The sequence below is a fragment of the Molossus molossus genome, unplaced genomic scaffold (genome assembly GCF_014108415.1).
Source record: "Molossus molossus isolate mMolMol1 unplaced genomic scaffold, mMolMol1.p scaffold_m16_p_15, whole genome shotgun sequence".
In the NCBI taxonomy this organism is placed as follows: domain Eukaryota; kingdom Metazoa; phylum Chordata; class Mammalia; order Chiroptera; family Molossidae; genus Molossus; species Molossus molossus.
In genome coordinates, this window is record NW_023425350.1 from 38,685,464 (window position 1) to 38,700,522 (window position 15,059).

Consider the following 15,059-nt stretch of genomic DNA (forward strand, 5'->3'; position numbering starts at 1 on the left):
TCTCACTCCTAAGAGCTCCTTAAGAATTAGCGTTGGGCCCTGGCCGGTTTGGCTCAGCGGTTAGAGCGTCGGCCTGCGGTCCGGAGAGACCCGGGTTCAGTTCCCGCTAAGGGCACGTACTTCGGTTGCGGTTTGTCCCCGGCCCTGGTTGGTCGTGCGGGTGGCAGCCACTCGATGTGTCCCTTTCACATCGATGTTTCTCTCTCTCTCTCTCCCTCCCACTCTATCTGTACAAAAAAATGGAAAAATGTCCTCAGGTGAGGATAAAAAAAAAAAGAATTAGCGTTGGGATAAATGCAGACACACAGGAGCAGAAGAGACTGGAGGCGTCTTTCAGCATTATCTTCCTCCCCGGGGGCACAATGAGCAGAGACCTGGAAATGCCAAGTGGTTAGATTATCGTTCCACCCATCGATCTGCCCAGAAGTTACGGTGGTAACCCGTTTGTTCCTGTGGAGACAGGTTCAGTTTGACAAGATGTTGGAGTGATGTCTTTGTACCAGCTGTTTTAGGGTTCTCCAAAGAACCAGAACCAGTAGAATATACACATACACACAGTCGTGTATCTTGAGTCGCCAGGTGGTTTTGTCATTGTTCAGAGTTGTGCTAACATAGAGTGTACTTACTCAGACCCAGATGCTGTAGCCTACTGCTGTAATGATAGGTGCTGTCCGTTCATAAGACGGTCGATTTGTTTACACTAGCAATACCCCAAACACGTGAGCAATGGTTGTGCTACTACGTTATGTTGTTAAGTAGGTAATAGGAAATTTTCAGCTCTGTTATCATCTCATGGGACCACCGTGGTATATGCTGTCTGTCATTGAACAAAATAGCATTATGTGGCCCATGACTAAAAAGGAAATGTATTATGAGGAAAGGGCTCCTGCGATTGTGGAGGCTGAGAAGTCCCCTATGCCGTCTGCAAGCTGGAGAGCCAAGTCCAAGTCCAAAGGCCTGAACCGGGGGGCTGTTGGTGTAAACCGCGGTCTGAGGGCTGGCGAAGAGATGAGGTGTCCCAGCTCAGTGAGACAGGGAAAACAGGGGATGCAGCCCTCCTTTCTCTGACGTATGTTCTGTCCAGGCTGCCACATAGGAGGGCGATCTGCTTGACTGAGTCCACCAACTCAGATGCTGTCTCATCCAGAAACACCCTTACATCACATACAGAAATAGTATTTAGCCTGAGCACCCTTGGCCAGGCAAGTTGACATGTCAATTTAGCCATCACATTGGTCATATTTCCACTCAAGCTCATCTTGATCCTCGTCTGTCCAGCTACCCTCCTGCCTTATAGGCTTTCTTTATAAAGTCATGCTTACCCGTAGTGCTATTAGAACACTTTCTTCAATTTGTCAGAGAATATCAATTTTTCATTCATTGCTAGCTTGTGGAGGGTACTAATTCATCTGTGCCCTTTGACCTCCAGACAGTTAAAACCACCCAACACACTTAAGCCAAACCTCATTTTGCATTTACCTGTTCCCAGGTAAGTACGCTGATCCCACTACAGAAGTAGGTTTTTGTTACATGTGCATCTCTATGGTTGTTTAAGTCATTAAGCTTTTTTTTTTTTAACTAGCTGCAAACTATAAATGTTAGAAAAAATGAAAGCAGAATACAAATTTTTTGTAGGCCCAGAAGTAGATGGGATATAATGTGTTTAAACGTTTTTATTGCTGGTAATCAGAGCTGACAGATCATGGGGGAAATTGGGGATATTACAGTATAATATACTGCATTGAAATTTAGTTTGGGGATTGAAGCTCCCTGGGTGCAAAATCTATAGTAAGAATAAGAATATTTGATGTAATAAACTCCAAAATATTATTTCCTTGTAAATAACATTAAAATGCTGCAAATTAAAAGTTTCTGAGAAAACTATTAATTACTCGGTATTTTTCTTAAAAAAAGACGTTTCTAAGAACAGTTGGTATGTATGATAAGTTGCCAGAAAGGAGCAGGAGTAAGGCCAAGAAAACATAAATTTAGAACAAGAATAAAGATCGCTGTTCATTAAAATGTATCCAATATGTTCAGCTTTTTACTTTCCAGGTTTTGTAAAATTAATCCGGATTTGAATTATTGTGGAAATTGATGTCTGCTGAACAAATTAGCAGGGTGGTTTTGTTATACAAAGGGCCTAATTTACTCTTAATAAGAACTAATGATGTTTTCTTCTGAAAGTAATTATTTGATTTAAAAATACTCAATCATTTGTGTTGTGATGTTAGCTCTGATTCATTCAGGAGGAGCACATGAGACGTGAGAAACCCAGACTCTGAGGCTGGTCCTGTTTTGTAGGAACCACGCTCTAGGCAGGGGCCCGGGCCCAGGAGCCGCCATGGTCCCTGCCCCAGTAGCCACCTGATGGTCTGAAGAAAGTGCAGTGGACACACAGTGAGGATGCACTTGATCCTGCTGGAGAAGCAGGGGAGAGATGCTTCCAGAAAACATCATTATTGCTATTATATCTCATCAGATTTTTAAGCCCCCTGTACTTAGAAAACACATACAAAGCTGCTTTGTCCAAGGGAGACGCCTCTTGGGGCTGGGTGGGTGACTGGTCATTTTAATGTGTGTACGATTCTTCTCATGTGTGCTCTGCAGGGTTTTGTGACGGGTGGAAAGGACGGGATCGTGGAGCTCTGGGATGACATGTTTGAAAGATGCTTGAAGACTTACGCCATTAAAAGAGCAGCATTGTCAACTAGCTCGAAAGGTGCCTCTCCCAAACGTGCGGTGGAAACCTCGTTCTTGGGGATGGAGACGATAGTGCTAACATTCTTGGAAAAACATGATCAAATCAGTTCTCTGTCTTCACAATCAGAGCTCTAGGCCCCTGGCAGAAATGTCAGAGATGACGGCCCTAGTGCCTAGTGTTCTGGAACCATAAAGACAGAACTTATACAATAGTCTTTTTACTTTTTGTTCTATTAAATATGTTTTCTCCCCTCAGGCTTGCTTTTGGAAGATAACCCTTCAATTCGTGCCATCACTTTGGGACATGGACATATCCTGGTGGGAACCAAAAATGGAGAGATCCTGGAAATTGACAAAAGCGGCCCAATGACACTGCTCGTCCAGGTGCTTGTCCATCTTCTCCACCACAGCTCACCTCAGAGCCAGCGCTGGTGAGGCGGGGGCACTTCATGTGCAAAAGTGAAGGAAGCATTCCGCTCTCAGGCTTGTGAAGTGTTAATTACTTATTGCTGTGTAGCTCGTTGCCACAAACAGTAGCTTTTAAAACCGCACACATTTATTATCTTGTAATTTCGTGGGTCAGGAGTTTGAGCGTGGCTTACTAGGTCCTCTACTACAGGTTCCTCAAGGCTGCAGTGAGAGTCAGGGCTGCAGTCTCATCTGAGGCTCAACTAAGGAAGGATCGTCTTCCAAGCTCAGTCAGGTTGTTGGCAGAATTCAGTTCCTCGTGGTTGTAGGACTGACGGCTTCCATTCTTTGCTGGCTGTTGGCAAGAGGCCCCTTTAGCTTTTAGATGCTGCCCACAGTTCCTTGCCACATGGGGTTCTCCAACATGGTGCCTTACTTCCTCAAAGCCAGCAGGGGAGAGAGAGAAAATAGGCGCTGCAGTCATATGTAACATAATCCTGTCATCCCATACATGTAATCATAAACATTCATCACCTTTGCCATATTTTTTCTTGAAAAGAAGCCACGGGTCATGCCCGGGATTACATAAGAGGTGATTACAAAAGGGAGGTGATTACAAAAGGGAGGTGATTACAAAAGGGAGGTGATTACAAAAGGGAGGTGATTACAAAAGGGAGGTGATTACATGAGAGTATGAAAGTCAGGAGGATCGTGAGAGTCACCTCAAGAGTCTTCCCATCACAGACACCCTCTGGCCACCAATTTGTGTTCCTCTTCATTCTAAATTCATTGCCCCCTCCCAAGGTCTCCCAGAGCCTCATCCCATTACCGTATCTGCTCCAAGTCCCTAATCTCATCGTCTGAATCAGTCCAGGTGTGCATGAGGCTCCTTCGGTGTATCTTCTCTCAGTCTGTTAATTGTAAAACTAAGAAGATGTTCTCTGCTCCCCAAACACCAGATACAAGTACCTCTTTGGATTCTGTGCCTTACTTTAGCCTCATACTCAGTTCATGGAAACACATTATATACTCCTTACCTCCCTTGACCCTCAAGAATTGTTTCAGTAAATTAGATTAAAATAAATATCAGTGAATCCTCAAAGATCAAAGAAATGAAACAATCTCACCTGAGGGGTTGGTAGTATGTGGAGGTGAGCAGGTAGGTAGTCCTGCCCAATTTGGTGATGGATCAACCTGATTTATAGACAGAAGAGGCATGGGAGGGGGAGGGGTGTTCAGAAGGTGGAGCAGAAGCATGAGCACAGATGAGCTTTAGCGCTTCTGTGGGTCCAATAGAGGAGCTTTGCCTCCTCCCTGTGATCTCATTCATGCCTGGGGGCTTGCTTTATTAGGGATAAGTCCCCAAATCCCACTGAGAGGGGCCCTGATCGACTGCACTGGGGACAGATCGGCACACAGATCATGGCTTAGAACAAACACTGTGAGGTTTCAGAAATGCATATGCTCCGATTTGTCTCTGGCTATCCTGAATAAGAATTCGTGTTTCAAAAAAATTCTTTGTTAAGAACAAGCCTCAGTAGCCCTGGAGCCGATGTGCCGGCGGCAGGACTGAGAACTGTGCTGAGACGTGTCCGGCCGTGACTCGGTCTCCGACTGCTCGCGCTGTTGCTGTTTCCTGAAGCTAATTTCTTTTTCTTTCTTATTTAGTTTTATTGAAAAGTAAGTGGTTGTTTCAACTAAATCAACTTAAAACCTTTAAAATTATTGATTTCTTTAATGCCCACATTTTTTAAAATTTATTTTTATTAATTTTTGTTACAGATGTTTCTCCTTTTCCCCCCACTGATTCCCCCCTCCCCCTCCCTCCCCGCCCTGTCCCCAGTTTGTTGTCCATGTCCACTGTTCATACACACATGCGTATAAATTCTGTGATTTATCTCTCCCCCACCACCCCCCTATTTAGGGGATTGTCAGTCTGTATCCCACTTCCGTGTCTCTGGGACTACCCCCTTCCTCAGACTGTTATGTTCATTATATTCCACAAATATTAATGCCCACATTTGAGACTTTAAATTGTTTTCATGCATACTCTATTGCTAAATATTTTGTAAGATTTATACTATCATATGGTTAAAACAGTGCTGTAAGATTGAAACTCTAGGTTTTCTAACTTTAAACTCTAAGTATTATGTTATAGTTGTTTAAATATGTTTTAAACTTGACGATAAAGGCTTTTCACTTTCTTGTTCTCTACAATTCTATTCTTTTTTATATTCGTTTCTATTGTTCTAATAGGGCACATACCCACAGGTTCCATTTATTGAGGACCTACTGTGTGTCAGGCAGTACTGTTGTACAAAATCTCTCTCATCTCCGCAGCAGACTGGCTCAGTTGAAATTGTTTTATTGAGGAGGGACCCAAAGCCCTGTAAATGGCCCACAGCCACCTGCTAAGAACTGCAGAGCTGGGATTCAAACCAAGGCTTGTCAGTCACCGGAGCCCCTCCCTTTGCACTACTCCGGGCTGTGCTCTCAGTGTCTCGGCGTGGAGACTGCAGGACAGCCGTGCAGAAAGCCTGGCCCTGAGCTGTGGAGCTGGTGGAACCTTCCTCCCTCCTTCCATGTGCACCATTCATTTCCTGTTTTCTCACCCTCTTTCCTCTCCGAGTCTATCATGCATTTGCTGTTCCCTCCGAGGCAGAACTCAGTAGGTGAATTCGTTCTGTTTGTTGGGCTCCTGCCGAGATCTGCCCTGTGCTGTGCTCTGCTCGGTGGACAGGGCTTCTGTTCCTGGGCACACAGCCCTGTGCAGAGAGGACGGACCCTGAGGGAAAGCTAAGGGACAGTAGAGGCAGTGTGACCAGAACCATCACCTCCTGCCGTGGGAAGATACCAGCACCACTTTTTCAGGTTCAATAGCATGGCAATCTGGTATCACTTGGAATACACTGCTTATTATTATTATTTTTTATCCTCACCTGAGGATATTTTTCCATTTATCTTCAGATGGAACAGGAGGGAGAGAGGGAGGAAGAGTGAGAGGGAAACATCGATGTGAGAGAGACACATTGATTGGTTGCCTCCTGCATGACCCCAACTGGGGCTGGGGGTGAACCGCAACCGAGGTACATGTCCTTGGCCTGAACTGAACCCGAGACTCTTTGGTCTGTGGGCTGATGCTCTAACCGCTGAGCAAAACTGGCCAGGACTATACATTGCTTATTTTTAAGAGAAGGAAAGCTGGGTTGGGGGAAGAGAGAAGTGACATGAGATGATTTCTGACACTTCCCACTGTGCATACTTTGAGTTTAATCAGCTCAGTTGTGCAGCTGTTTATCCTCAGCTTAATGGGAGACACAGGAGGAACGTCAGATCCCAAGCTCATTTCCTTGTGCCACCCAAGGTACTCCCAGTTTGCCCCACTCACTGTTTATTCCTGTGTTATACAGGAATCAAAACAATCATATTAAATTAAGGAAATAAAATGTTTAAACCAATATATGAGGCAGTAGTTTGAAAGGATCTCAGAGTGCCACAACCCTGTTCTCAAGCAAAGTGAGCAAAGGGATTTGGTCTATAAAAGCTCCAAGCAGCTCTGGTCAGGGGGTGGAGGGGGATGGGGTTGATGCCTGGCCCGTCCTCTGAATGAGATCGTGGGGGTGGGAGGCTTCTGAAGGGAAGAAAACTAGGGATATGGGGTGCTCGAGAGCCAATAAATTCAAAAACAATATTTACACCCTTCAGCCCTCCTCAGATATTTGAACGTCACTTGTATTTGGAACTCTGTGTCTTCTGCGAAATTACTATTTTGCTCAAACAGCTTCCCACTTAAACCGGAGTCATCCAATTTCTCTCTGGAAAGCCACCTGTTCCCCAAAGCATCCCCACTACAGACATTTTTCTGATGCCTGTCTGTGGTCTGCCTTTTGCTTTCCTAAGCAAAGACGTTTTATAACTGGCCACTAAAAGTAGAAATTCAGAAAACAATCTGGTCTGTTTTATTGCTCTGTACACCAATCCAGTCTTTACACTGCTTGAATGAGTGATGAATTATAGGAATTGGATTCCTTTCCTCTGTAATTGTTCATTTTTAAATATCGTTTTTATCTCAGTTACTATTCTAAGCCAGTTAAGTGTGTTTGTGATAAAATAGAAGTATGTGGAACTGGTTCATTGCCTATTAAGCACCTTTCAATTTTCTAAAGTTCATTGGCTAGACCAATTAGTGAACAAATGCTGAACCCAGGACCCTTGACATGAAAATTTAGCTCTATTTCTGTACTGCCAAATGCGGTACATTCAGAGGACTAGAGTTAAAATATCTTAACAGGAATATTGCTGTCGAATCCCTCTGACAAAGACGGGTGGTACCTGCATGTTTTAGAATATGGTTTTCCTGTGTCGTTGTGGTCAAGCTGGTTTACGGGGAGGTACACATACACTGTGTGTATCTGATGTCAAACAATAGAATAAAACAGACACACTTTATTATTCCCAAATGTTTCTAAACAAGATGTCTGGCATCATATAAAACAGAATTTATACACGACGAGTCCATATTTTGCTTCCCAAATGAATGCTTTAGCATCATGTCGGCCCAGCTTTAGATTCAGGTTCAAACAAGAAATGTATTCACTGCAATCATTTTGGCTCAAGGAAGCTCTAAGTGTATTTATTCATATTTGAACCTGTGGGAATGCTCTTGGGCTGAGTATGCAGCACGAGGCTGCCAAAGACAAGCCGAGTAGCATGGACCGAGCTGTTGTGTTTCCTCCCCACAGGGCCACATGGAGGGAGAAGTGTGGGGGTTGGCAGCTCACCCTCTCCTGCCCATCTGTGCAACAGTGAGCGATGATAAAACACTACGCATCTGGGAATTATCCTCCCAGCACCGCATGCTGGCCGTACGGAAACTCAAAAAAGGTACATGACACCACCTTACACATCTGTAAAAGCATTTACAAGCAGCAGAAGGGGTTGGGTTCATTTGTTTATTCAGCTAATACCTACTGGCAGCACCTGCTGCATGCCCCCAAGTGCGTAGGCGATGGGTGTTCAGTGTCAATGCCGTCCTACCTCGGCACGTGTGGGATGGTTCCAGGAGGCCAGCCCGACCTGCTGGCGCCCAGTCTGTTTGTCATTTGCTTTTCCTTGCACTTCACAGACATTTGCCACCTGGGGGCAATCTGTCCTCTTCCCATGGAGAGCTGTGTGCATCACTTGAAATACATCAGCTTGCAAAGAATGTTGTTTAATTATATGTCTAACAGTCTCCAGAACTGGTTTTATTACTGAAAACCACAAACCAGCTACATAAAAAATAATCCTTAATATCAAGAAATGAGTAAATATGTATTAAACACCTGTATGCACTAGAACTAAGAGGTATACCAAGTCCAAATTCAGCAACACGTAGGGACTAGCTTCTGTGTGTCAGGCACAGAGATGAACAGTCCCATCTCTAGTGTCAGAGATGGACAAGATTTGAGCAGAGTCCCAGCAACAGATGGTCCATTGAAATTGAGTAACGTAAGGAGAGTCTAGAAACAAGACTGTTTGCACAGGGGTGAGCAGGGGGTTGAGATATGACCAGGGACAGTGCAGCACTGTGCAGCTATTAGCAGCTGGGCACCACTACCAGCCCTGGGCCTGAGGGGCAGGAGGAGGGAGAGTTGCTGGAACCTTGAAAGAGCTGTATGTGATGATGGCCTGTCAGCCGCTCTGACCCTCAGCCCAGAGTTTCAGCCACAGGCAGCGGCCTGCAGGGAGGCGGCTAGAGGAACCCCCTCCCTCTGTTGTCTCCTGCCTGGGCTCCTCCTTGGCCAAACCCAGAACCAGAAGCCAGAGAGCAAGGAGGGCCATTGATGCTGTCCATCCAGGCAGCTCCAGGCACTGAACAGGTAGAGAGTGGATGTGGAGGGACGAACCAAAGCTCTCTCAGAGGAAGGCCCACGGCCATGGTCTGCTTCACCGTGGAAGAAACATGAGAGCTGAGGCTCAAAGGATTTGTGAAGTTCTTACGACAGGAAAGGATGACATCGGGGTCTGGCGCTAAAGTGTTTGTATTGGGTAGTTTTACATGCAGAGAGATGTGGGGCGTGTTCTAGGATAAATGGAGGTGTCGAGAGAGTAGTAACAGTAATGATGGTGGCTAATATTGCTGAGCCGGGGACTGTGCAAGCCTTTGGGTCTTCATGGGAACCCAATGAATAAGGCCATTATTGTTACCGCTTACACATTAGGAAACAGAGAACTCAAGTCATTTTCTGAAAGTCTCACAGCTTGTGAGTGATGGAACTGAATTCAAACCCAGGCAGTGTGGCTTCGGAGAGCACGCCTGTGGCCCCTGCGGGCCGCTGACCCTCCTACCTTGTGGTCTCTCTTACACTGGACCTCTGGGCCTTTGCAGGTGGAGCCAGGACTCAAACCCAGGCCTGACTCCAAAGCCCATGCTCTTAACCACCAGGGTGGAATCATTTGGTGCTAATTTACACTGGAATGATGGACCGAGTCCTCACTGTGGGTGACTTGAATGTCAGACAGTGGACTTTATTCACTAGTTAGAAATTAGTTCAAAAGAACACTACTAAATTATACTAGATAAGATGACCATTCAGCCTAGTTTGCAACTGCTGACCTGGTGTAATTATTAATAGCTCTTCCTTTCACCCTGAGAAGTATCCTGGTTTGTACAATAAATGATATGGCTAATCTTACCTTGATGATCTCCTCAAGGGCAGGCTTGCTTCCTGTTCTTTTAGCGCTAGGACCATGCCTGACTCATCATAGGTGAATAACCGTTTGCTAAGTGAAGGAAGGAAGATGTAACCAGGTGAGTCAACGTGAAGTTATGGTGTGAAGATTGCTCTCAGCATCCCACGGACAGCGGACAGCGGACAGTGGACAGTGGACAGCGGACAGCGGCGGCGTGCGTGTGGAGCACGTGGGGAACGCCTTAGCACAAGCCTGCGTGACTGCCGTCCCGGGGCTGTGCCTACCACAGTCTCCAAAATAATGGGGGGCACATTCCAAGGATTCCTATTAAACACCCCTGCAGAGCCCGCACTCGTCACTGGAGGTGTCTCCCTGTGACCCTACACAACGGGAAAACACTGCTCATGGAGCAGCATCAGCCATGATTAGTTTTGCGAACGCCTCTCGAGAGGATGTTATCCATGCAGGACCAAAATCTTCCACCTCTAGAATAAGGCATTACGGCCCATGGATCAGAGATTTAAAAACAGTTTCTAGAAATTTTATTATAAAACTTAGCACATCTTTTCTTGGGAGCAGATACTGATTATATTAATCCTTTGAAAACCCTAGGTATGCAGATACCAAGAAATGAATGGATTCCCTCAAAGAAATTTAACATGTGTTTGTAACACTGTGATCATTGTCCTGGGGTTTGGAGAGAAGAGATGATTCAAATGATGACGTTTCAGTTCTTCTCGCAAGTCGTGTTAAAGACGGCCACATTGCTCGTGCACAGGCACCCGTGCTAGTTTCTCCGGCTCTTCCCTTGGTTTGCTGATAGTCGAGTCAGGTGTAACGAGCGTTGTCTGGGGAATTCTTTTGCAGGTGGAAGATGCTGTGCCTTCTCCCCGGATGGGAAAGCCTTAGCGGTGGGCTTGAATGATGGGAGTTTCCTGGTTGTAAATGCTGACACTGTGGAAGACATGGTCTCCTTCCATCACAGAAAAGAAATGATCTCGGATATTAAATTTTCAAAAGGTAAAGATGACAGCAAAAACTTTAAAAAATGTATTGGGCCCAGCCGGTGTGGCTCAGTGGTTGAGCGTCGACTCATGCATCAGGAGGTCACCGGTTCAATCACCGGTTCGATTCCCGGTCCGATTCCCAGTCGGGCCATGTGCCCAGGTTGTGGGCCAAATCCCCAGTGGGGGGCATGCGGGAGGCAGCCAGTCGATGTTCTCTCTCATCGATGTTTCTATCTCTCTCCCCCCTCCCTTCCTCTCTCTCTCTAAAATCAATAAAGGAAAAAATGTTTTTTAAATGTATTGGGACAAAAATTTACAATAGTGGATTATTTTCATTATTTTGTTAATCCTTTCCCTGTTTTAAAACGCTGAGTTCCTGGAAGCCAAATCTTATATAAAATGTTTTGATAGTAGCTGCACCCTTTCCTCTGCAGACACGGGGAAGTACCTTGCCGTGGCCTCCCACGACAACTTCGTGGATATTTACAACGTGCTGACGAGCAAGAGGGTTGGCATCTGCAAAGGTGCTTCCAGTTACATCACACACATCGACTGGGACTCTCGAGGTACAGTGTGCTGTAGCTTCTACAATACAACTTTTCTTTTTAAAAAGTAGATGTTCATCTGGATGTTGTTTCTAGAGAGGACGGCAGTTGAGTTTTAGAGAAAAATAAGGGGGACCCACAATATAAATTACTTTAATTTTACAACCCAGAGGCAGATGTTCTTAACATTTTGAGTATTTTTCATTATTATCAGTATTGTTCATTCAAGCATTGAGGTGTAAGGCAGCTGAAGCTACACGGTGCCCCTGTTACCTGCGCAGCCACACCTCCCCTGAGTGTGGGTGCTGGGTCCTCGCCGGGTCTCCTCCTCACGGCGTCCCCTGCCCGACCAGCGGGCCACCTCCCGGAGAGCTGCCCAAGGAGTCAAGGAAGCTCCATCCTCCAGTAGAGGCGGAAAGTGACATTCGGCTTACCTCCAGTGTCTCTGCTCTCCAGAACTCCCCACCTGCCCGTGCCTCCCCCAAGTCATGCCCACCAGCACCATGGCGATATGTCTCCTTACTGCTTATCTAACAGATCTGGCTTCTACCACGTGCAAAGTCTTAAGCCAGAGAAGGTGTAGGATCTAGAAGCGTGAGACATGGTTCCTACTCTCCATAGTTTATGATTCGATGAGGGAGATGTCCTAGGACCTGAATATGCAAGGTCACACCCTGGGTACAGCATGGGAGTAAGACCTGGTGAGTCAGAGGATGTGGTGAGCCAGGCTCGGAACAGGGAGTCAGCAGTAGGCAGGGGAAGCTCAAATCCCATCCCGGGGAGGTGCTGCTGTTAGCCTGGCATCTAGGAGAGGGCAGGTCCCCACCTTTCAGAGAAGGGTCAGTCCACTGTGGAAAAGCGCCACGCCCAGCGGTGAGCTCAGCAAGAGCTCCCAGGACAATCCGCGGAGCCTTCACAGAAGGAGTGGCCTTTGAGATGGATCTTGAAGGATGAGCAGAAATTCACCAGATGACAAAGTCTAGAACGAACATGTCAGGCTCAGAAGGAACATGGTGTCCCAAGGCAGGGAGGTGAGAACAGGAGTGATTAAGAAGTAGGAAGAAGTGCTGAGTGGCTGAGGGTGTGCAGGGAGGTGAATGTGGGAAGACAGACCGAAACAGAATGTAAAGGACCTTTGGCATCTCACAAGGATGTTGAATACTGAACTTTATCCTTCAGGCCTTAGGTAACTCGAGATTTGGAAGAGGCATTCTGGCCATCTCTGGGAGGGGGAGTGAGCCTGGAGTTGGGAAGCATCTAAAATAAACCAGGAGAAAGAGGTGATGAGGACCTCAATCCAAAAGAGGTTATTTCAGAGATGCCAGAATATTTTATTTCAAGTATTTCTTGAGGTAGTAACCATGAACTTCTGCCAAGATAGGTATTCAGTTGTTCCTGTACTTGGTGCGCTGGAATTTGAACTTTATTTAAGCTTTACAACCTGCAGGCATTTTACACAGTGCAGTAGATAGGGAGGGAAAATGTCATTTATTGTAAGAGATGCAAGTCCCAACAAGGGCAGAGGAGATCAGACAAGTCCCTCTTGCTTACAAGTCAGGGCCAGGCTGGACACGGTGCCGAGAGCATAGGCATTTATGACCGGGGGAGACCCTGGCTGCCTGAGAGTCATCTCAACCAGTGAGGCTGAGGGGTAGGTGGCAGCAGCCACTCCTCAACCCCCTTTGATATTCTCTGCTTTATTGGGGGGGGGGGGCAGTGATTTATTTCTATTTACTCTCTGGCTAACATGCCTAGACATGCTTTCTTATGAGAAAGAATTAGAACAGTCAGGGCCAGCCTTATGAGTACGGTGAGTTTTATTTAAAATGCACCCCCCCCCCAACTCAATATGTGAGATCCCACCACTACAATGACCATTGAGGATTAAAACCAATTTGTTATTTACACATTAGGGACTGAAGGGTCACAAGAAAATGGAATATAGGGGGAATTAGTTTTGATTAGGAAGGTTTCTTCAAAATTATTTTCCATTGTGATAAAATATGCATAACATAAAATTTACCATTTTAACCATTTTTTATTTATTTTTAAAATTTTATCTTACAGTTTATATTCAACATTATTTTGTTTTAGTTTCAGGTGTACAGCACAGTGTTAGACAATCATTACTTTGCAAAGTGTTTCAAGGACCCACCTGGCACCATACATAGTTATTACAGCGTTACTGACTTTATTCCCTATGCTGTACTATTCTGTAACTACCAATTTGTACTTCTTAATCCCTTCACCTTGTTACCCAGCCTCCAACACCCCCTACTTACCATTTTTAAGTGTACAGTTCATTGACATTGAATAAATTCACATTATTGTACAACTGTCACCACCATCCATCTCTAGAAGATGATCTTCATCATCTTTTAAAACTGAAACTGTATACCCATTAAACAATAATTTCTCTTTCTCCCTTTCCTAGGCTCTGGCAACCACCATTCCACTTTCTGTCTCTAAGAATTTGATTATTCTAGATACTTCATATAAGTGGAATCATACAGTATCGGTCTTTTTGTGACTGGCTTATGTCACTTTGGATAATATCCTTTAGGTTCATCCATGTGGTAACATGTGTCAGAATTTTCTTTTTAAGGCTGCATAGTATTCCATTGTATGCACATACCGCATTTTGTTTATCCATTCACCCATCACTGGATGCTTGGGTTGCTTCCACCTTTGGCTGTTGTGAATAACAGGTCAGTGAACATGGGTGTCCAGTTCTTAGTGAGTACCAGAAGTGGAATTTCTGGATCAAATGATAAACCGACTTTTACATTTTTGAGGAACCACCATGCTGTGGTCCAAAGCGGCTGCACCATGTGACATTCCCACCCACCGTGCTCAAGGGTTCCGGCCTCTCGACACCCTCGTCAGCGCTTGGCTCTTTGGAGTTTTTTGCTTTGTTTTATTTTGTTTTTGATAGCAGCCATCCTCATGGGCATGATGTGGTATCTCATCATAGTTGATTCACATTTTGAAAGGATTATTATTTTTTAATTCTGTGAATGCTTAAGCTTGAATGATAGGGATGTGACACGGGGTAAGTCCAGACGGGAAGAACAAGATCGGCGGGTTGCCACCGTGGAGGGCCTGGGCGAAGGTCTATGCAAAGGCCCTCAATGTGCAGCCACCATGTTTTCAGGAAGAAAGGCAGGACCACTATTTCCAAAATCTGCCCAAAGCCAGTGTCTGCAGGCCAGCTAACCTTCAGGGTGATGGAAAGGCACTGGGAGTTAGGATACCGAGGCCTTGGAGAGGCCACCTCACCTCTTGTCCTAAGCGGCCCCTTCAGTCAGATGAGAGATTAGACCAAATGGTTTCTAGGACTGAGAGGAGGACAGAATACTTTTGATTTGGGGGGAGGAGTCAATACCATCTGGAGAATAACAGCAAGTGTTCCTGTGAATCTTCCCTGGTTTATCTCTAGTTGCCGTGAGCTGTGTCATATTGATATTCTTATGTTCCTGATCTCCGAGTTCTGCAAATGCCCGACCTCGAGAATGTGCCAGGCTGCTTTGAGACCAGCCTGGCTTGTCACAGCGGAGCCTCGAGGGTCTGTGAAGGGTAGACAGCAGAATTTAGGAGCAGGGATCTGTTTCATTTCTTTGATCTTGTCAAAATAGTGAGTGCATTTGCCGGAGCCAGCTGGCTCCTCCGGGGCGGGGAATGGCACAGCCTGCAGCCTCAGCAGCCTTTCGTGTCCATGGCA

The 15,059-nt window shown here is 45.7% G+C and overlaps 1 protein-coding gene across 4 annotated transcripts in view; it reads left to right on the plus strand.

Annotated features, from left to right (window-relative positions):
• Positions 1-15,059, plus strand: part of EML6 (EMAP like 6) — a 242,075-nt gene that overhangs the window by 170,497 nt on the left and 56,519 nt on the right. For all 4 annotated transcript variants that reach the window (XM_036262726.1, XM_036262729.1, XM_036262728.1 and 1 more), the window contains exons 19-23: positions 2,611-2,722; positions 2,960-3,087; positions 7,854-7,995; positions 10,654-10,806; positions 11,228-11,359. In XM_036262726.1, the coding sequence (XP_036118619.1) occupies positions 2,611-2,722; positions 2,960-3,087; positions 7,854-7,995; positions 10,654-10,806; positions 11,228-11,359 (667 nt within the window). The remainder of the gene's footprint in view (positions 1-2,610; positions 2,723-2,959; positions 3,088-7,853; positions 7,996-10,653; positions 10,807-11,227; positions 11,360-15,059) is intronic.